The 23,196-nt window shown below is 32.1% G+C and overlaps 1 protein-coding gene across 1 annotated transcript in view; it reads left to right on the forward strand.

The window, feature by feature from the left end:
- The window catches only part of LOC127723988 (sialin-like), a 33,075-nt gene extending 19,230 nt beyond the window's left edge, over positions 1-13,845 (forward strand). Inside the window, exons 10-11 of the mRNA XM_052230699.1 lie at positions 234-475; positions 13,361-13,845. Of these exons, the coding sequence (XP_052086659.1) occupies positions 234-475; positions 13,361-13,549 (431 nt within the window). The 3' untranslated portion in view covers positions 13,550-13,845. The remainder of the gene's footprint in view (positions 1-233; positions 476-13,360) is intronic.
- Positions 13,846-23,196: the final 9,351 nt, after the last annotated feature.

Here is a 23,196-nt window from a genome sequence, read left to right on the forward strand (position 1 = left end):
AACACATATCTGAGAGGATGATAGAGCAGATTTTTACCCCTCGAAAAGACATTGTCAACCTTTGCTTCGCCTCAGTTGACAATGTTTTCTCGGGGTAACAATCTGCTCTATCACCCTCTCAGCAATGTGTTATTTATAAAATGTTCCAAATCTTTGTTTAACCAGTTTTTTCCCTCTCGAATAGAATAGAATATAATCCATTAGAAACTAAATTATATTTTAATCTGTTTCAGCAAAACTAGTTCCTGCTTCGATGTTGATTGGTTTAGGTTATGTCGACTGTTCCCAAACTGCCTTGGCAATTGTATTGGTAATTCTTGCTGTAAGTTCGGCAGGATTTCAGTACAGTGGATGGGTTGTTAATCATATTGATATAGCACCCAGCTATGCAGGGATCTTACTTGGAATATCGAATTCTCTGGCGTCTACGACAGGAATCATATCTCCAATTATAGTCGGGGCAATTACAGAAAAGGTTAGTTTTTGAAAATGTTTGTGCAACTATGCTTTTGTAGTCATTTAATTTAGTCAATGCACTGACATTTGGTCAATGAATATGTGCTACACGTCATTGAGACAACAACCCAACAATATTATAAAATAAAAACATTGAATTTACATCCCGTAAGGACACTGAAGTGGCAACTAGAAAAATAAGACATAGAAAGCAAGCTTTCTAACATTCAAGTTGGTATTAATTATTTTTTTCCACACAAATTAAAGGTTTTGATTGAATTAACCGTTTATAAGAAAACTCCATAAGAATGTATTATAAACTTTGTATGCAATTTTTATTTTCATGAGATTTGAATGTGATAGTGTTAACTTTGTAATAACTATGATTTTTCAAATAGGGGTATGTTAACAAATTGGACATTGCTTTACAGATTGTTTTATTGTAGATAAAATCAATATAATGAGATCAAATTTAACTTTTTTTTTTTTTTTTTTTTCATTTTTTCATTTTTTTTTCTTTGTTGTCCATTCTAGTTTGATTGCTTCTGTCTAATTTTTCATAATTTTAACGACTTTTGCTATTAAAGATAGAAAAAAAATCGCAATTTTTGTGTAGACACTTGCTTTTACCGTTTTTTTAATATGATATTGACTAAAAAAAAATCGAAAATAAGAAATTAATTTTGAGCAAAGATTTGATCCGATTTTGTTCCAAATCAAATTCCCGTGTTTATCATTTAGGTTTATCCTACCTATTGTTGGTTAACTAAAACAAACGTTACGGATATAGTGGTTTTAGGGGCTTGATGAAACTGGCACAACAAAGTCGTCACTTTTTACTGACAGTCAGTTTTAGTTATAGCATAAGTTAATTCAATGTCACTGCTTATATCAAGAGACAATGTGTATGATAAAGGAGATTAAATAATTTAATAAACACTTTTCAAATACGCTTCTTCGAAATAGTACGTTCGTATCATGCTGCACCCAGCACGGCCTTTGCGTTCAACTTTAACCTGTTATAAATGTTTCACCAGGAAAAATATAGAACAAGTCATATACATGTTTCTAAATTCCGGTTTATTTGAAACGTTCAAGCTCTTTGGTTCCAACTAGTTTGTTTTAGATAAATTATATGCTACGCTGTGTTATTTAAAGGTTTGAAATCTCTAAATATGCATCTGCGTAAAAAAAAATAATTGCAACAATCTGAATATTTTTTGTTTGTTTGTTTGTTAATTTAGTTTTTGTGTGTTGTATTGATTTGTTATGCTTTTTGTATGTGGACACACTTGTTATGTCTTTTCACTATTTATGAACTTTCTTAGAAGAACGACAATGGAATAATCGAGTTTATAATACAGTCCTTTAAAAAAAGTGTTCATCCAGAAAGGACTGTCGCTTTGGTAAAGCAATAACAAGACTTTGGAGTTTCTTTTTTTAACTTGGCACTGGTTTATGATATACCTAACTCATCTAAGTACGCATTCGTCTTTACAGGCACAAACTCGAGCTGAGTGGCAGATAGTTTTCTACATTGCAGCAGGCATTTATCTATTTGGTGCAATATTCTATATTATATTTGCTAGTGGTGAATTACAACCATGGGCACAGGAACCTGTTACTATATCGATTCCACTGGAAGAGCAAAATGCCGGAAATCTTATGGACGATGACGATGATATGTGATTTTGAATAACGCATTGTTATTGATTAATATGCTTGTAAAATGAACAAATCAGCGTTTTCTGTGATATATCATATTTTTCTATGTGTTGCTGATTTATAGTATGTTTTTTTTTATAACTTTATAATGCGACTCCAAGGTTTGATATGTCACATAATGATATTGTGCTGTTGTTGTTAGTCTTTCCACGATAACTTTGATAATCGATATTTATGAACGTATCAGGGATGATGTCTGCTGTCTTTGGCATCTAAATTTTGTGATTAATGTTTTTTTTAATAAATTATATTACAGTTAATTTCAGCTTTTTTTTTTTTATTAAACTGATAAAATAAGAGTTCCAGTGGAATTTTTATATTTATATTGCATTTATAAGGGTTTAAAGGAGGATATTCCGTTTTGAGAGGATTTTTCATACAATTTTTCATGAGAATTGTTTTCAATGATTGAAAATAGAATGTTTACTGGTAGCCCCAGCTTTAAAATGAGTTGAAGATTTAAAAAAAAAACCAGTGTGTATTTTTGGTGAAAGTTGTCTTTAAAGACGGTAGGTTTGAGTAGGAAAAGTTAGACTGTAATGTTGCCTTAAATGCTGAGATTGAATTGTTTGTTTCTTGACTCTATCAATGCTATAGACAAGATAAGTGTTCAATATACAATACAAACACTGAATGATTCTTAAAATTTGCATTGTTTTGAACGCATGTAATACTTACACAACAACTTTACAAAAGATCTTCATTGAAGTTTGCCCGGTTGTGCAGATTCATTTTGAAGCAATCGCGGCAATTACTTTAAAATCTCCATCTTTTTTTTAATGTGAACTTTCAAAACAAACAAAAATAAATTTACATTATGGATATTTAGTTAAGATAACATTAGACTCTTTACATCTATGTACGAGCAGAGTAAGGGAATACGAAAATATGTTGAATATTTAAGCACGCGCTGTAAAGCATAAAATTCGAGTTTGTTTACTTTTCTTTTATCGATATATTCGTATATGACAGTGTATCGTATTGCGTTTTGATGTACGGTGGGAATAGCTGCCCGACGATGTTGCATTAAGAATACACTACGACGTAATTAATTGTCAAAAAGAGAAACGGAATCCCTAGCATTTAAAACACTAGGTTTTCTATTTCTAACTGAAAAATAAGCACAAGGAACCCGATTTGTTTTCTTTTGCAATCGACTATGTACTATTTCAGGAACAACATACCGAAATTTCAAGAAAATATCAACGACAATTTTTTCTATTATATACATTTGTTTTGGCAAGAAATTCTCAACGGCTTTTTATTCATTTTTTTGTGTGTAAAAAATTTGTATCCCAAAAATTTTATCGCATTCAGACTTTTTCTGGGGGGACTTCCGTAAAGGCATTTAAGGTAAGGATCACCTTGGGCAAAAAAAACGGATGAAATTTTATCTTTTCGTTTGAAATTTGTGTTTTTTTTTGCAAACTAGTGAGAAATGAAATTTTGTGTAACTATATATATATGCATGAAACATGCAAAACTTAAACTTAAATATTTCGAAAAGTAAGCCATGAAGGAATATCTTTCTTTGCATATTTTAATAGTGCATATAAAAGGTTTACTCTGAGTGAAAAATTTTAAGGAAAAATCAATGAGATATTTTTTTCTGTATAAAAGTTAGAGTCTTTAGTTTTCTTACCCGTGTTTTGTAGTTCGTCGTTTTTCTTTTTGTCCATTGTATTGTTGGAATATTTTCAAATTATGATTTTTTAGCGTGCCTTTGGTATTTCCTGCCTCCTTTTTTTCATTTAAAACTGAAATAAGATATTTTCCTTAAGTGCATGGCGGAGCTCGAGAAATCCAAGGAAAATCACCTTAGAATGTATTTGTTTTTGCTGTGGTTGATTTAATGCATTGAATGTTTTACATGTGAATAGGCTACATTTATTCATCAACATACTGACAAAGATATAATTCATAGATTACCGTAGCTTTATTTGTCAAAACCTTTTCGGAATTTTGGGTCCTCAATGCTCTTCAACCTCCTACTTTATTTGGCCTTTTATGCTTTTTTGATTCGAGCGTCACTGATGAGTCTTTTATAGACGAAACGCGCGTCTGGCGTACACAATTCTAATCCTGGTATCTTTTATGAGTATATTCAAATACAAAATTAGTTTAATTACCGTTGTCACTTTAAATGTTATAAGTTCCTATTGAATATAAACTGTCCACTGTACGCACGTATAGTGATATACTCAAAATAAAGGTTGGAGTTTGTGTGTAGTGTTATCTTTAAGGGTAGGAGTTAAGTGTGATTGGTTTATTTGTATGATGACGTAGACCGTGTATATTTACGCCAAAGATATTTAATTTTGGTGGTCAAATGAAATCAAATAGAATTTTTTTAAAGTCGGTAAAAAGCATACAATAAAGTAAAACATAAGCTCTTTAGAGCTTTTAAAACCGACATATCATAAACACAAAATTGTCGAAATTGAAAATTTAGAATTACTCAGTACTTTAAAGTGATCCCATGTCTAGGAAAAAATAACAATTGAAAAATATTTAATTTTTTCTCATTTCAATATTAACTTGAAGATTAAAAAATAAATTTACTTGTATTTTTTAGATAATTCGAAAAAAGTAAAATGGTTCATGTTGTAGATCAATTTCATTTCTTAACATTGATACAGAGTAATAAAGTATAAGTGAACTTTTACAGAACATTGCATTTTGTTTTTTTACTACAAATGAATGCACATTTATACGGCTTCTTCAATTTCTCTTTAAAGAATGTGGTAAAAAAAATTTAAAAAAATCCGTCCATTTCAGGATTTTTCATTTTTTCACAAATTGAAACTTGAAATGCTAAGATAAAAATTACATTACCCTTTTTTAGTTTTCAACTCAAAAATAAAAAGAATACTCCTCTGTAAAACTTTTTTTCATTTTGAAACTTCTCGATCCAATTTAAAAAATAGTCCATAAAAAGTAAAATAACAAAAATACCGAACTCCAAGGAAAATTCAAATCGGAAAGTCCCTTATAAAATGGCAAAATCAAAATGTCAAACACATCAAACGAATGGAAAACAACTGTCATAGTCCTAACTTGGTACAGGCATCGTGGTTTAATTTTCATTTTTCGAAAATTTCACAAAAAAATGAAAATACTCCTCTGTGGAGCATTTTTACAATTTTTGAAATCGTTTGACTAAGATAAAAAAAAGTTTAATAAACGTATTTCTACAGACCGTTTATATTACGCCAAAGATATTTTATTCTGGTGGTCGAAATTGAAAATTTAGAATAACCCAGTAATTTAAAGTGATCATATGACGTGCTTTTTGGTTTATTTATTTTTTTCTTGTCTTGTTTTTTTTTATATCAAATACGTTCATTTTTACATTCCCGGTTTCTTGTCATGTTCATGGTTTTGCTACTTTTAGCAGCACTTATTTATTTATTGTGTATTTGTTATTGACGAAAAGACTGTATACATGAACTCTTTATATTTCGACCGCATGATATATACAGTATAACCATTGTAAAGTATGGGAAAACTACAAGTTATGCCATGTTTACTCAGGACAACTACAAGTTGGTCATCATACTATTCGCTCTTGGGGGATTTATTTATATACTATGCACTGATATTTTTTAGTTAACTGCGTTACAATATTCAAATGAATACTGTTCACACAAAAAAAATGAAAAGAGGCAGTTTCTTCGTTTTTTTCAAAACAATTTTTCAGGGAGATAGTACATTTTGTATATAAAAAACGAATGAAAAATATTTGATTATATGTTAACGTTCTTTTCGTCATAATTAATTTCATCGACAAATTGATTTTTATCGGTCCGATAAAATTCCTTTAAATACCCACCCATATTCATATAACCGTAGAATAATAAATGCACAGAACGTACAGATGTCTATTGAATGATAAAAGCTGGATTACCAAAACAAAATGTAATCGTGTCAGATCGAAAACTTTTATGACTGCGACTATAATCAGAACTGTATAGAAGTTTAATCGAGAAGTTCCATGACCACGATAAATTTAGGGAAACATCATTTCGAGGAATAAATCGTTCTTTGTAAAAAATCACTCTGATTCAAACAAAAAATTCTCTGAAACTGACATTATCAAGATACTTAGAGGACGTGTTTTTCAACAAACAATCTACATTCCCATGGAAACCAACCGTGTTCCTCTTCTTTCCGACTTGTTCTTTTATTCATTTGAGGCTGAATTCATACAGAAACTTCTTAGAAAGAAAGAAAAAAAGTTAGCAGTATCCTTCAACTTCACTTTCCGCTACATAGATGATGTTCTTTCACTAAATAATTCAATATTTGGTGACTATGTTGAACGCATCTTTCCCATCGAACCTTGAGATAAAGGATACAACAGATACAGTTAAGTCTGCCTCATATCTTGACATGCATATAGAAATTGACAATGATGGTCGGTTGATAACAAAACTTTACAACAAAAAGATTTCAGCTTCCAAATTGTGAACTTTCCATTTTTATGTAGCAACATTCCAGCAGCGCCTGCATACGGAGTATGTATCTCCCAGTTGATGCGATATTCCAGGGCGTGAATTTCCTATCCTGATTTCCGATAGAGAGTTGCTGTTCACAAGGAAGCTATTAAACCAAGAGTTCCAAGTGGTGAGGTTGCACTCATCCTTTCGTAAATTTTACGGTCGCCATCACGAGTTAGTTGACGGTTAATAAATGACGACGGATATGTTCCAATTGTTGTAACTACAATCCCGTTCCCTTTTCCCCGAATGTGACTTACCAAATTAGACTTATCATTGGGTTTGTATTTACATGAGCAACACGACGGGTGCCACATGTGGACTAGGATCTGCTTACCCTTCCCGAACACCTGAGATCAACACCATTTTGGTGGGGTTCGTGTTGCTTAGTCTTTAGTTTTCTATATTGTTTTTTGTGTACTGTCGTTTGTCTGTTTGTCTTTTTCTGTTTTAGCCATGGAGTTGTCAGTTTATTTTCGACTTATGAGTTTGAATGTCCATTTGGTATGCTTCGCCTCTCTTTTCAGTTTAAAGGTGATGAATCAATGAACTAAAATTGGTAACGAAACGTGCGTATTGGATTAATATACTAGTTTTATTATTCAAATTGTCTGGCCTATTAAATTCAAGAAATTTACTATGGACTGACTACCCTTTGAAAAAGTAGAATGAAAGATTAATCTTTATACACAAGCATGCTATTCCGAAAGTAAGGAAGGTGTAATACCACCATCATTTTCTCGTATTATTCTTTTGTAAATCAAGCATTTTAAAATGTTACCTGTTCCGCTTTATTTCAAATAAAGTCACTACCTTTATTCATGAATTCCAACCCTTTCTGGTACCCTGTAAAAATGTCTTCTATAATAACTAACATGTCATGGCATAGAAAAAAAATCAACTTAACCGAAAAAACAACAAAAAAAATTTTGAAATTTTTGTTTGAGTTATTAGGCAAAAGAAGTCATTTCACTTCAACTGTTATAAATTGTTTATGAATCCAACGAATATTAAATGAAGGGAGGGAGTCTTTCTATGCCTGAAATATCATCTTTCACATAGAATAATTTATTCTATATTGAATTTACACAACACTGCATGTATGTTATAAATGTTTTTAATGTACTATTCTGACATAAAATTGCTAGTGACGTCATTGCTATGGAGGAGTTAAACCTTAAAACAATCCTCTATAAGATTCGACCATAAGGACAATTATGTATCAGTTGTAATTTGTAGTCTTAAAAAGAGCATTAGCTATCAAATTCATGTTCACCGATTTGACTCAAATTTTCATAATTAATTATAACATACTAAAACGTATATCCAAATTAAAAAAAGTCCAAAACAAACAGTTGTTAACGTAAGGGCTCGCTATAATGTATCAGCATTTCGTGCGTATTTATGACCAGACACCGTCTAGTTATCCATGTCGACGATCATATAACCCGATATAAAAATACATATACATATAAATAGATAGCAAACTCGTGTAATTAGATTTTTCTAGGACTTATTGATTTCACTAGTACCATACCCTCTGACCCAGGTGCTAGCAACAGGACAAAATATTCCTTTCTGGAAAGGCTTAATTTGTCATTTGTCCTAAAAGTGCCCCGATGTTACAGTTGTTTAATATCCCATAATTTTAAATACATAACCGATTGATATGGCCAAAGTGTATTCCGCAATAAAGAAATGTTTTGAACTGTCCTATGCTGCTGGACAAATTTAAAGCACACCTCATGTTGTACACAAATATTCGACCAGTACTCTATTCCATTGCACAACAATTCAAATGTCCGAAGCTTAACATTCATAATCGTAATATTATCAAGATTTGTGGTTTAAGCAATTTGTCGTGTTCTTATCCACTATCGTGAAACTGTTTTGAAAGAGTTTTTGTTGCCAGTTTGGCATGCACTAAGTTAAAAAACTATATGCTCAAAACTCAATATTTCCACTTCCATTGAGGAATAATATATAGTTATAAACCTGATGTTCAGTGGTTGTCGTTTGTTGATGTGGTACATAAGTGTTTCTCGTTTCTTCGTTTTTTATATAGATTAGACCGTTGGTTTTCCTGTTTGAATGGTTATACACTAGCCATTTTTGGGGCCCTTTATAGCTTGCTGTTCGGTGTGAGCGAAGGCTGCGTGTTGAAGGCCGTACTTTGACCTATAATGGTTTACTTTTACAAATTGTAACTTGGATGGAGAGTTGGTTTCATTGGCACTTATACCATATCTTCTCATATCTATATATTAACAAAATTAAATTATATAAATGTTTTTGCACATTTTCTATACATTTTGTATAGTTTTGACGGCGGTTGAAATCATCTTATAGGTGTTTTCAACTCTTTGAATAAAAAATTGGAAAAGGAAAAAAAAATATATATGCAAGTTTGTAATCATTCTACTGCAAAAAAGGGGATTTAAAATAGATTAACATATTCAATATTTTTTTGAGGAAAAGTATTGGTTACCATTGATCTTCTAGATGTCTGAAAAACTGCGTCATATTTTCTTTTGACGACCACATTAATTCTAATGTACCATTATTTTGAATCGAATGATATATGCTATAGCCGTGAAGTAGTTCTGACGATTAAAAAAAAATTCTTACTCTGGTCACCGGACTATGTTGTCAGATAGCTCTACAACTATTCGGTTCTTATTCATCATTGGCTTTCATATATTCGGCTTTCATCGTTCCTCATGAAGGTCGTCAGTACTTAGGGACTGACATGATTTATGACAAACCTTTATAAATTGTCCGTTTATAAATTTTAAGTTACAAACTACCTCAGAGAAAGTTGACCTCAGATGGATTTGGCTTTTTGTAGGTTCATTTTGATCATACAGCTCATCAACTGTTTCGGTTCTTATATTTCATTGGCTTTCAAATATTCGGCTTTGAGCGTTCCTGATGAAAGTAAATCCAGAAAGGCGCTTATGACTCATGCTATTTATAACGTGTTGTTTTCAATTTTTGTCAATAGTCTTTGATAGAATTGATCAGAATAGCTTCTGCAACTTGCCAGCGGATACAGGTGCTTGCATATTTTTGTGTCTAGTTATTTCAAATTAAAACGATAACATGTTTTTTTTTTATGAAAATAGGACGCAATACCTTGCTGTCAGTATTTCGTATTGCATTTAAAATTGAAATTAATACTAATTATTAGTAAATTTGTAAAATGTTATCTAGTATTGTTTATTACTGAAGAATCTCGCTAAGACAAAATTATAACGAAGGGTTTTTCCACAGACGATCGGCATTCTTATGGGAACCAACTGAGCACAACTTGTCCCCGACTTTTCGTTTTATTTGTATAAGGCAGACGTCATACAGGAGCTTCTCAAGAAGCGTAAGAAGAAGCTGTAATTGTCTTTTAACCTCACACTCCGCTATATAGATGATGTCCTCTTACTGTAGTAAGTTACGTATTAGATACAATACAAAGGTAACAAAGAAACAGGCCGGTAACAACCGTTGCCGGATAGTTTTTCTGCACGAGTAGTCAGGTCAAGGTCCGAGGCGATAGCCGAGGACCTTGACCTGACTACAAGTGCAGACAAACTATACGGCAGGTTGTTTCCGGCCTGTTTTTTGTTACCTTTGTTTTGTATCTGACTTGTACGACGTTTCAAGAAGGAAGAAGTACATTTTGCATTTAGAAGAGGTAGCAAAACTTAAGATATTAGAAACTTAAATGGCCATATACCAGTTAATGTAAGTTACAGTTTAAACTCAATTTTTTTTCTCACTTCCCTTCAGCCGAGAGTTTTTTCTCAAAAAATTCAAGAATCTAATAACTTTATAAAAAGAACCATTTCAAGTTAAAGGTGAATGTTATACACATTTGAGACTTTTTGAAATACAACTTCGCAAGTAAGTAATGTATAAAAAAGATTTCAGAGGTAAGCAAGCTACCATTTGATTTTATTGGGGGGGGGTGTTAAAATAAATTTAAGATAAACAGGCTTCATCCTTTTTTTGTTGAAAAAATGCAGGATGTGCCATGTCCATGTCTTGTTATTATATATATATATATAGGCATATGTTTTGGATTCAAAAAAAAATGTTCATGCTTATAGGTTTTTATATGTCTCTGATAGTGTTGATCAGGATTAAACACGTGTCACTATATGATCCAATCAGAGCTTACCGTCCAAAATTGATGACATAAGTTGAATTATTTTCTTTACGATTTGCTGCATATTTGAACATGTATTACACGGACACTTTTTATTTATAGGATCAATCGTGCATTGGTGAGTTGATAGGGATTTTATCTTTTGATTAGATTTGATTTATATATATATATTTCCTGTCTTTTTATTGAAATATAAACGTTGGTACCAGCATTTCTTTCAGCATTGTCCAGAATACTATTCATGTCCATATATTGAAAAAAAAATACATTTACGGACCGACCATTTAGCTTCAAAAGGGGGTGTGTTCTTTTCTGAGTAAGAAAATTATTTAGTTTTTCAACGCTATCGCCCAAATATTTTTTTTTTCGAAATCAGCACTTTTATAGACGGTATTCGGAAAGTCAGGAGCCAGAACATTATTTTCAGTGTCATCTGCTTGACCATTATATATTTTTTCTCAGAAAATTGGGGATCAAAATGTGTTTTTTTAGGAAAAAACCATAACCGGCCTTTTGAAGTTAAATGGTCAACCCCTTAGTGTACTAATATGAATAGTTACTGGAATTGTTTGAAAAAAAATATAGTTATTGATGCTAACGTAAATATTTTAATAAAAAAGACAGGAAATATGTCGGTGAAACAAAAAGTTCAAATCTGATTGAAATTTAAAGTGCCCATGAACTCACTGATCATGCACGAGTGATTCTATTCATAAAAAGTGTCCGTGTAACAACTAAAAAGTGTCCGTGTATCATCTAAAAAGTGTCCGTGTAACACCCGTTAATGTACTGTTCTTCTATAGCTCTGCTGGGGGCAAAGTCGTACAAGTGACTATGTTGATCGCAACTGTTTCATTTAACTTCAAATACAGGATACCAAAGATGCAATTATTGTAAAAGAAATATAAGGAGATATGGTATGATTGCCTTTGAGACAACTATCCACCCGAAACCAAATGAAGTGGAGGTAAGCAACTATTTCGACTTGTCTGCTAAGTCTGCTTGTCTGCCAAGTCTGCTTGTCTGCTAAATCTTCTTGATATTATGGTTGAAATCTAGAAATTGACAAACGTCGTTTGAATACGAACTTTATGACGAAGAGATGACATTCATTTTTCCATATTGTCATACCAGCAATTCCTGCATATTTCGTTTATACCCCCAGTTGTAACGATATTCCAGGGCTTAAGTTTCCTATTATGATTTCCGTTATAGAGTGGTGTTGGTTACAAAGAAGACATTCAACAAAAAGATGCAAATGGTCAAGTTGAAGTTATCTCTTGTAAATTTTACGGACGCCATTATGATTTACTTGACAGTTATTGTATATATGTGTCACAATCGCTACCTCTATATTTCACCGATCTTTTACTTTCCATGAGCAACATGACGGGTGCAACTAGTGGAGTAGGAACAGCTTACCCTACTGGAGCTCATGACATAAGTTCACCCTGATTTTTTTTTAGTTTGGTTCGTGTTGCTCAATCTCTTTAGTTTTCTTTGCAGTGTTGTTTAAACTGTTGTTTGTTCTTTTCGTCGTTTTTTTCATTGTGTTCTTCTTCTTTTTAAGATAGGTAAGACACGAAAGACTCGAAAGACTCTAAATACTTTTTTGCAACTAATTTTAATAAAAAGTTAATTTGCCGATTGGAGTAGCATAAGGATGAGATGTATTTTAAACAAAAAAATACTAAGAGTCAAAAACAATTTGTCCAATTTTGAAGTCTTTTACATTTAATGTGTTATGAAATTCTCCGCCTAAATTTTTCAGGCTAATTGATTTACCTTTATAGTTACGGATGTAGTGGTTTTAGGGGCTTGAGGAAACTGACACAACAAAGTCGTCACTTTTTACTGACAGTCAGTTTTAGTTATAGCATAAGTTAATTCAATGTCACTGCTTATATCAAGAGACAATGTGTATAATAAAGGGGATTAAATAATCTAATAAACACTTTTCATATACGCTTCTTCGAAATAGTACGTTCGTATCATGCTGCACCCAGCACGGCCTTTGCGTTCAACTGTAACTTGTTATAAATGTTTCACCAGGAAAATTATAGAACAAGTCATATACATGTTTCTAAATTCCGGTTTATTTGAAACGTTCAAGCTCTTTGGTTCCAACTAGCTTTTTCTAGATAAATTATATGCTACGCTACATTGTTTAAAGGTTTGAAATCTCTAAATATGCATCTGTGTCAAAAAAAAATTAATTGCAACAATCTGAATATTTTTTGTTTGTTTGTTTGTTAATTTAGTTTTTATGTGTTGTATTGTTTTGTTATGCTTTTTGTATTTGGACACACTTGTTATGTCTTTTCATTATTTATGAACTTTCTTAGAAGACCGACAACGGAATAATCGAGTTTATAATACAGTCCTTTAAAAAAAGTGTTCATCCAAAAAAGGACTGTCGCTTTGGTAAAGCAATAACAAGACTTTGGAGTTTCTTTTTTTAATTTGGCACTCGTTTATGATATACCTAACTCATCTAAGTACGCATTTGTCTTTACAGGCACAAACTCGAGCTGAGTGGCAGATAGTTTTCTACATTGCAGCAGGCATTTATCTATTTGGTGCAATATTCTATATTATATTTGCTAGTGGTGAATTACAACCATGGGCACAGGAACCTGTTACTATATCGATTCCACTGGAAGAGCAAAATGCCGATAATCTTATGGACGATGACGATGATATGTGATTTTGAATAATGCATTGTTGTTGATTAATATGCTTGTAAAATGAACAAATCAGCGTTTTCTGTGATATATCATATTTTTCTATTTGTTGCTGATTTATAGTATGTGTTTGTTTTATAACTTTATAATGCGACTCCAAGGTTTGATATGTCACATAATGATATTGTGCTGTTGTTGTTAGTCTTTCCACGATAACTTTGATAATCGATATTTATGAACGTATCAGGGATGATGTCTGCTGTCTTTGGCATCAAAATTTTGTGATTAATGTTTTTTTATTAAATTATATAACAGTTAATTTCAGTTTCTTTATTAAACTGATTAAATTATGGTGTCAGAAAACATCACACCTTTAGAGTTTCAGTGGAATTTTTATATTTATAGTGCATTTATAAGGGTTTAAAGGAGGATATTCCGTTTTGAGAGGATTTTTCATACAATTTTTCATGCAAATTGTTTTCAATGATTGAAAATAGAATGTTTACTGGTAGCCCCAGTTTTAAAATGAGTTGAAGATTTAAAAAAAAACCAGTGTGTATTTTTGGTGAAAGTTGTCTTTAAAGACAGTAGGTTTGAGAAAAGTCAGACTGTAATGTTGCCTTAAATGCTGAGATTAATTTTTTTGTTTCTTTACTCTATCAATGCTATAGACAAGATAAGTGTTCTATATACAATACAAACACTGAACGATTCTCAAAATTTGCATTGTTTTGAACGTGTGTAATACTAACACAACAACTTTACAAAAGATCTTCATCGGAAGTTTTGCCCGGTTGTGCAGTTTCATTTTGAAGCAATCGCGGCAATTACTTAAAAATCTCCATCTTTTTAAATGTGAACTTTCAAAACAACTAAAATTTGAATTTACATTATGGATATTTTAAGTTAAGATAACATTAGACTCTTTACATCTATGTACGAGCAGAGTAAGGGAATACGATTATATGTTGAATATTTAAGCACACGCTGTAGAGCATAAAATTCGAGTTTGTTTACTTTTCTTTTATCGATATATTCGTATATGACAGTGTATCGTATAGCGTTTTGGTGTACGATGGGAATAGCTGTCCGACGATGTTGCATTAAGAATACACTACGACGTAATTAATCGTCAAAAAGAGAAACGGGATCCCCAGCATTTAAAACACTAAGTTTTCTATTTCTAACTGAAAAATAAGCACAAGGAACCCGATTTGTTTTCTTTTGCAATCGACTATGTACTATTTCAGGAACAACATACCGAAATTTCAAGAAAATATCAACGACAATTTTTTCTATTATATGCATTTGTTTTGGCAAGAAATTCTCCACGACTTTTTATTTTTTTTGTGTGTAAAAAATTTGTATCCCAAAAATTTTATCGCATTCAGACTTTTTCTGTGGGGACTTACGTAAAGGCATTTAAGGTAAGGATCACACTGGGCAAAATAACGGATGACATTATATCTTTTTGTTTCAAGTTTGTGTTATTTCTTTGCAAACTAGTCAGAAATGAAATTTTGTGTATCTACATATATATACATGAAGCATGTAAAACTTAAACTTAAATATTTCGAAAAGTAAGCTTTGAAGGAATGTCTTTCTTTGCATATTTCAATAGTGCATATAAAAGTTTTACTCTGAGTGAAAATATTTAAGGAAAAATCAATGAGATATTTTTTTCTGTATAAAAGTAAGAGTCTTTAGTTTTCTTTCCCGTGTTTTGTAGTTCGTCGTTTTTCTTTTTGTCCATTGTATTGTTGGAATATTTTCAAATTATGATTTTTTAGCGTGCCTTTGGTATTTCCTGTCTCCTTTTTTTCATTTAAAACTGAAATAAGATATTTTCCTTAAGTGCATGGCGGAGCTCGAGAAATCCAAGGAAAATCACCTTAGAATGTATTTGTTTTTGCTGTGGTTGATTTAATGCATTGAATGTTTTACATGTGTATCGGCTACATTTATTCATCAACATACTGGTAAAGATATAATTCATAGATTGCCGTAGCTGTATTCAGCAAAACCTTTTTGGAATTTTGGTTCCTCAATGCCCTTCAACCTCCTACTTTATTTGGCATTTTAACTTTTTTTATTCGAGCGTCATTGATGAGTCTTTTACAGACGAAACGCGCGTCTGGCGTACACAATTCTAATCCTGGTATCTATGATGAGTATATTCAAATACAAAATTAGTTTAATAACCGTTGTCACTTTGTATGTTATAAGTTCCTATTGAATACAAACTGTCCACTGTACGCACTTATAGTGATAAACTCAAAATAAAGCTTGGAGTTTGTGTGTAGTGTTATCTTTAAGGGTAGGAGTTAAGTGTGATTGGTTTATTTGTATGATGACATAGACCGTGTATATTTACGCCAAAGATATTTAATTTTGGTGGTCAAATGAAATCAAATAGAATTTTTTTAAAGTCGGTAAAACGCATACAATAAAGTAAAACATAAGTTCTTTAGAGCTTTTAAAACCGACATATCATACGAAATTGTCGAAATTGAAAATTTAGAATTACTCAGTACTTTAAAGTGATCCCATATCTGGGAAAAAATAACAATTGAAAAATACAAAAATTTTTCTCATTTCAATATTAACTTGAAGATTAAAAAATATATTTACTTGTATTTCTAGATAATTCGAAAGGAAATAAAATGGTTCATGTTGTAGATCAATTTCATTTCTTAACATTGATACAGAATTAATAAAGTATAAGTGAACTTTTACAGAACATTGTTTTTTGGTTTTTTTACTACAAATGAATGCACATTTATACGGCTTCTTCAATTTCGTTTTAAAGAATGTGGTAAAAAAAAAATATAAAAAAATCCGTCCATTACAGGATTTTTCATTTTTTCACAAATTGAAACTTGAAATGCTAAGATAAAAATTACATTACCCTTTTTTAGTTTTCAACTCAAAAATAAAAAGAATACTCCTCTGTAAAACATTTTTATTTCATTTTGAAACTTCTCGATCAATTTAAAAAATAGTCCATGAAAAGTAAAATAACAAAAATACCGAACTCCAAGGAAAATTCAAATCGGAAAGTCCCTTATAAAATGACAAAATCAAAATGTCAAACACATCAAACGAATGGAAAACAACTGTCATAGTCCTTACTTGGTACAGGCATCGTGGTTTAATTTTCATTTTTCGAAAATTTCACAAAAAAATTAAAATACTCCTCTGTGGAGCATTTTTACAATTTTTAAAATCGTTTGACTAAGATAAAAAAAAAAGTTTAATAAACGTATTTCTTCAGACCGTTTATATTACGCCAAAGATATTTTATTTTGGTGGTCGAAATTGAAAATTTAGAATAACTCAGTAATTTAAAGTGATCATATGACGTGCTTTTTGGTTTATTTATTTTTTCTTGTCTTGTGTTTTTTGTATATCAAATACGTTCATTTTAACATTCCCGGTTTCTTGTCATGTTCATGGTTTTGATACACTTAGCAGCACTTATTTATTTATTGTGTATTTGTTATTGACGAAAAGACTGTATACATGAACTCTTTATATTTCGACCGCATGATATATACAGTATAACCATTATAAAGTATGGGAATACTACAAGTTATGCCATGTTTACTCAGGACAACTACAAGTTGGTCATTGTACTATTCGCTCTTGGGGGATTTATTTATATACTATGCACTGATATTTTTCGCTGTCCTTGAATATCTCGAAAAAACTTCTATACAGGTTTTGATTGGACTGAATAAATAGTCATTGTTTGCACCTGTCCTAAGTCAGGAATCTGATGTTTAGTAGTTGTCGTTTGTTGATGTGGTTCATAAGTGTTTCTCGTTTCTCGTTTTTTTATATAGATTAGACCGTTGGTTTTCCCGTTTGAATGGTTTTACACTAGTAATTTTGGGGGCCCTTTATAGCTTACTGTTCGGTGTGAGCCAAGGCTCCGTGTTGAAGACCGTACTGTGACCTATAATGGTTTACTTTTATAAATTTTGACTTGGATGGAGAGTTGTCTCATTGGCACTCATACCACATCTTCTTATATCTATTGTTGAAACTTATAAATGTTTTTGTTCATTGTATTGTTGACTTAGAAGCCAGTATTTAGACCACTACAGTTTAAGCTACCAGGTTATTTGCACGTAACCGTTGCAGTACATAATACTTATTGAACCAGATACAAAAGTTGAACATTTTATACGACAAAATAACATACACACAGACAAAAAATATCTTTTCAGCTTCGTAATGGTTGGACATGATCGTGAATAATTACTTGTGTCGGCATCGGTACGATTATAAATCTCTACACTAAAATATAGCTTGAAATTCAGCTCATTTATCATTTATTGTTATGGGCCCCATTTTTTTTTTACATTTGCCCAAAATCACGTCATCTGCAAAAAGGGATCATTTTGCTTTTCTTTGTTTAGAAAACACATCGACTGTTGTCAAAATCAGGTAGAAAATAATTTCTCTTTATTTAAAAAGGGATAAAAAAAAGTAGTAAGAGGAATATACGAGTTATATATATATACATGGAAAATATGCCATCATCATTTTGCTCCTTAACTTGTTGCAAAAGTTAATAAATCAGTTAACTGCGTTACAATATTCAAATGAGTACTGTTCACACAAAAAAATTGAAAAGAGGCAGTTTCTACGTTTTTTTCAGGGAGATAGTACATTTTGTATATAAAAAACGAATGAAAAATATTTGATTATATGTTAACGTTCTTTTCGTCATAATTAATTTCATCGACACATTGATTTAAAAAGGGATAAAAAAAAGTAGTAAGAGGAATATACGAGTTATATATATATACATGGAAAATATGCCATCATCATTTTGCTCCTTAACTTGTTGCAAAATTTAATAAATCAGTAAACTGCGTTACAATATTCAAATGAGTACTGTTCACACAAAAAAATTGAAAAGAGGCAGTTTCTACGTTTTTTTCAGGGAGATAGTACATTTTGTATATAAAAAACGAATGAAAAATATTTGATTATATGTTAACGTTCTTTTCGTCATAATTAATTTCATCGACACATTGATTTTTATCGGTCCCATAAAATTCCTTTAAATACCCACCCATATTCATATAACCGTAGAATAATAAATGCACAGAACGTACAGATGTCCAATGAATGATAAAAGCTGGATTACCAAAACAACATGTAATCGTGTCAGATCGAAAACTTTTATGACTGCGACTATAATCAGAACTGTAAAGAAGTTTTATCGAGAAGTTCCATGACCACGATAAATTTAGGGAAACATCATTTCGAGGAATAAATCGTTCTTTGTAAAAAATCACTCTGATTCAAACAAAAAATTCTCTGAAACTGACATTATCAAGATACTTGACAACATATTTGTTACGTTTCGAGGACGTGTTTTTCAACAAACAATCTACATTCCCATGGGAACCAACCGTGTTCCTCTTCTTTCCGACTTGTTCTTTTATTCATTTGAGGCTGAATTCATACAGAAACTTCTTAGAAAGAAAGAAAAAAAGTTAGCAGTATCCTTCAACTTCACTTTCCGCTACATGGATGATGTTTTTTCACTAAATAATTCAAAATTTGGTGACTATGTTGAACGCATCTTTCCCATCGAACCTTGAGATAAAGGATACAACAGATACAGTTAAGTCTTCCTCATATCTTGACATGCATATAGAAATTGACAATGAGGGTCGGTTGAAAACAAAACTTTACAACAAAAAGATTTCAGCTTCCAAATTGTGAACTTTCCATTTCTATGTAGCAACATTCCAGCAGCGCCTGCATACGGAGTATGTATCTCCCAGTTGATACAATATTCCAGGGCTTGAATTTCTTATCCTGATTTCCGATAGAGGGTTACTGTTCACAAGGAAGCTATTAAACCAAGAGTTCCAAGTGGTGAGGTTGCAATCATCCTTTCGTAAATTTTACGGTCGCCATCACGAGGTAGTTGACGGTTAAGGAATGACGACGGATATGTTCTAATTGTTGTAACTACAATCCCGTTCCCTTTTACCCCGAATGTGACCTACCAAATTAGACTTATCATCGGGTTTGTATTTACATGAGCAACACGACGGGTGCCGCATGTGGACTAGGATCTGCTTACCCTTCCCGAGCACCTGAGATCAACACCATTTTGGTGGGGTTCGTGTTGCTCAGTCTTTAGTTTTCTATATTGTTTTTTGTGTACTGTTGTTTGTCTGTTTGTCTTTTTCTGTTTAAGCCATGGCGTTGTCAGTTTATTTTCGACTTATGAGTTTGAATGTCCATTTGGTATGCTTCGCCTCTCTTTTCAGTTTAAAGGTGATGAATCAATGAACTAAAATTGGTAACGAAACGTGCGTATTGGATTAATATACTAGTTTTATTATTCAAATTGTCTGGCCAATTAAATTCAAGAATCTTACTATGGACTGACTACCTTTTGAAAAAGTAGAATGAAAGATTAATCTTTATACACAAGCATGCTATTCCGAAAGTAAGGAAGGTGTAATACCACCATCATTTTCTCGTATTATTCTTTTGTAAATCAAGCATTTTAAAATGTTACCTGTTCCGCTTTATTTCAAATAAAGTCACTACCTTTATTCATGAACTCCAACCCTTTCTGGTACCCTGTAAAAATGTCTTCTATAATAACTAACATGTCATGGCATAGAAGAAAAATTAACTTAACCGGAAAAACAACAAAATTTTTTTAGAAATTTCTGTTTGAGTTATTAGGCAAAAGAAGTCATTTCACTTCAACTGTTATAAATTGTTTATAAACCAACGAATATTAAATGAAGGGAGGGAGTCTTTCTATGCCTGAAATATCATCTTTCACATAGAATAACTTATTCTATATTGAATTTACACAACACTGCATGTATGTTATAAATGTTTTTAATGTACTATTCTGACATAAAATTGCTAGTGACGTCATTGCTATGGAGGAGTTAAACCTTAAAACAATCCTCTATAAGATTCGACCATAAGGACAATTATGTATCAGTTGTAATTTGTAGTCTTAAAAAGAGCATTAGCTATCAAATTCATGTTCACCGATTTGACTCAAATTTTCATAATTATTTATAACATACTAAAACGTATATCCAAATTAAAAAAAGTCCAAAACAAACAGTTATTAACGTATGGGCTCGCTATAAGGTATCAGCATTTCGTGCGTATTTATGACCAGACACCGTCTAGTTATCCATGTCGACGATCATATAACCCGATATAAACATAAATATACATATAAATAGATAGCAAACTAGGTCTGATTGATTTCACTAGTACCATACCCTCTGACCCAGGTGCTAGCAACAGGACAAAATATTCCTTTCTGGACAGGCTTAATTTGTCATTTTATTTTATTTTTATTTTATTACATAGCTTTTATATAGCGCCTATCTAATAAACATACTACTCTAAGCGCTTAGCATATAAAATTGAAGGAAAATATATATCACAATGAATACAATAATAGCAAATATATATATATATATATATATTTATATGAACATAAGAATGAAACAGAAATTAAATAGAATAATGATGTAAATTAAAAGCATTGAAAGGGGAAATATATATCACAATGAATACCATAAAAACATATTAGAATATAACAGTTAATCAAAATTAAATAAAATAATGATGAAAATTATAAGTATTTACATTCCCTGCCGTATATACACAAGTAAAACCTATAACAATTTGCATTAAAGGATTTATTCACTTAGCTAAGAGAAAATATAAGGTAGAAATTTAACCAGTAAAACACAGAGAAAAAATAAATAAAACTGTCTCTTAAATAAAAATTTTAAAACTAAAAATTAAAAATTTAGATAAAATAAAATTAAAAAGGCCCTATCACTTAAACTGTTAGAATAATAAATAAATAATACAGGTCTTACACATCACAGTACGCCAATCTAAAAAGATATGTCTTTAAACCTTTTATAAAACGAGGAAGCGATTGTTCTTTCCGTAAATGAATTGGTAGGTCATTCCACAATGTAGCTCCAGCTCGGTCGAACCGCATTTCACCGTATGTTTTAGTGCGGACATCTCTTGGTTTCGTTATGAGTCCTTCATTTTCTGACCGAAGTGTTCTAATAGGAGCGTATGGTACAATCAGTTCTTCCAAATATTTAGGTGCTTTATCGTGTAATGCCTTAAAAACGTAAAAGTAAAAGTTTAAAATGTGATTGGTATTGCACGGGGAGCCAATGCAGCTGCATCAGGACAGGTGTTATGGAGTCAAACTTCCTTTTTCTTGTGATAAGTCTAGCTGCTATGTTTTGAACGCGTTGCAGTCTTGCTATAGTGGAAGAGTTTACATTATATAACAAAGCGTTTCCATAGTCTAATCTGGAGGTGACAAGAGAGCAGACTAGTGTCTTACACGCATTTTCAGTGATATATGACCTTATGTTTCCGATGGTTCGAATCTGGTGGTAACATGATTTTGAGACGGCTGTTACCTGCTGTTCCATACTCAAGGTCTTATCAAAGAACACTTCCAGATTCCTAACATAGTTCGCATCACTTAAAATAGTGCCATCGAAGGGTAGCTCATACTTTGATAACTGTTTAACTCGACGTTTCGGAGAAAATACGATGAGCTCTATTTTGTCCTGATTCAGTTTCAGCATATTTGAAGTCATCCAGTCGCTTATCTCTGACAAACACGCTTTCAATCGGTCGGATAGATCGTCCCAATCACCTTTCGGTTTAATCACTTGATATGCCTGAGTGTCGTCGGCATACGAGTGGTATAGCATTTTATGTCGCCTGCATATTTCACCAACAGGTTTCGAGTACATGCAGTATAACTTTGGTCCTAGAACAGAGCCTTGAGGCACACCATATTGAAGACGTAGATCGTCAGATTGTTAGGTGCCAATGGCAACTCGCTGAGTTCTATCTTTCAAGTAAGACTCTATCCACGATAAGGCGCTATCGGAGACTCCGAAAGAATAGTTCAGACGTTCTAGTAAAATCTTGTGGTCAATAACATCAAATGCGGCCGAAAGATCGAGCATCAGAAGTACAACACAACTGTTTTTGTCCAGTGCAGAAACTATATCGTGGTGAACACGTAGAAGAGCTGTTTCTGTAGAATGACGAGCTCGGTATGCAGATTGCAGATTTTCGTGCAGATTATTCGATTCTATGTGGTGTTCAAGCCGAGATGAAACAACTTTTTCCAAGACCTTCGACAAAAACGGAAGGTTTGACACCGGACGGTAATTTTTGAACACTTCACGATCTAGACTAGGTTTCTTCAGCAATGGTCGGACGATAGCTTGCTTAAATAAAGATGGCACCAGTGATTCTGACAACGAGCAATTAACAATGTTTGTCATTGCCGGTAGAAGTTCATTTGAACAAGATTTTAGTAAATATCATTTGTCCTAAAAGTGCCCCGATGTTACAGTTGTTTAATATCCCATAATTTTAAATACATAACCGATTGATATGGCCAAAGTGTATTCCGCAATAAAGAAATGTTTTGAACTGTCCTATGCTGCTGGACAAATTTAAAGCACACCTCATGTTGTACACAAATATTCGACCAGTACTCTATTCCATTGCACAACAATTCAAATGTCCGAAGCTTAACATTCATAATCGCAATATTATCAAGATTTGTGGTTTAAGCAATTTATCGTGTTCT

The sequence above is a fragment of the Mytilus californianus genome, unplaced genomic scaffold (assembly GCF_021869535.1).
Source record: "Mytilus californianus isolate M0D057914Y unplaced genomic scaffold, xbMytCali1.0.p SCAF_1, whole genome shotgun sequence".
In the NCBI taxonomy this organism is placed as follows: Eukaryota; Metazoa; Mollusca; class Bivalvia; order Mytilida; family Mytilidae; genus Mytilus; species Mytilus californianus.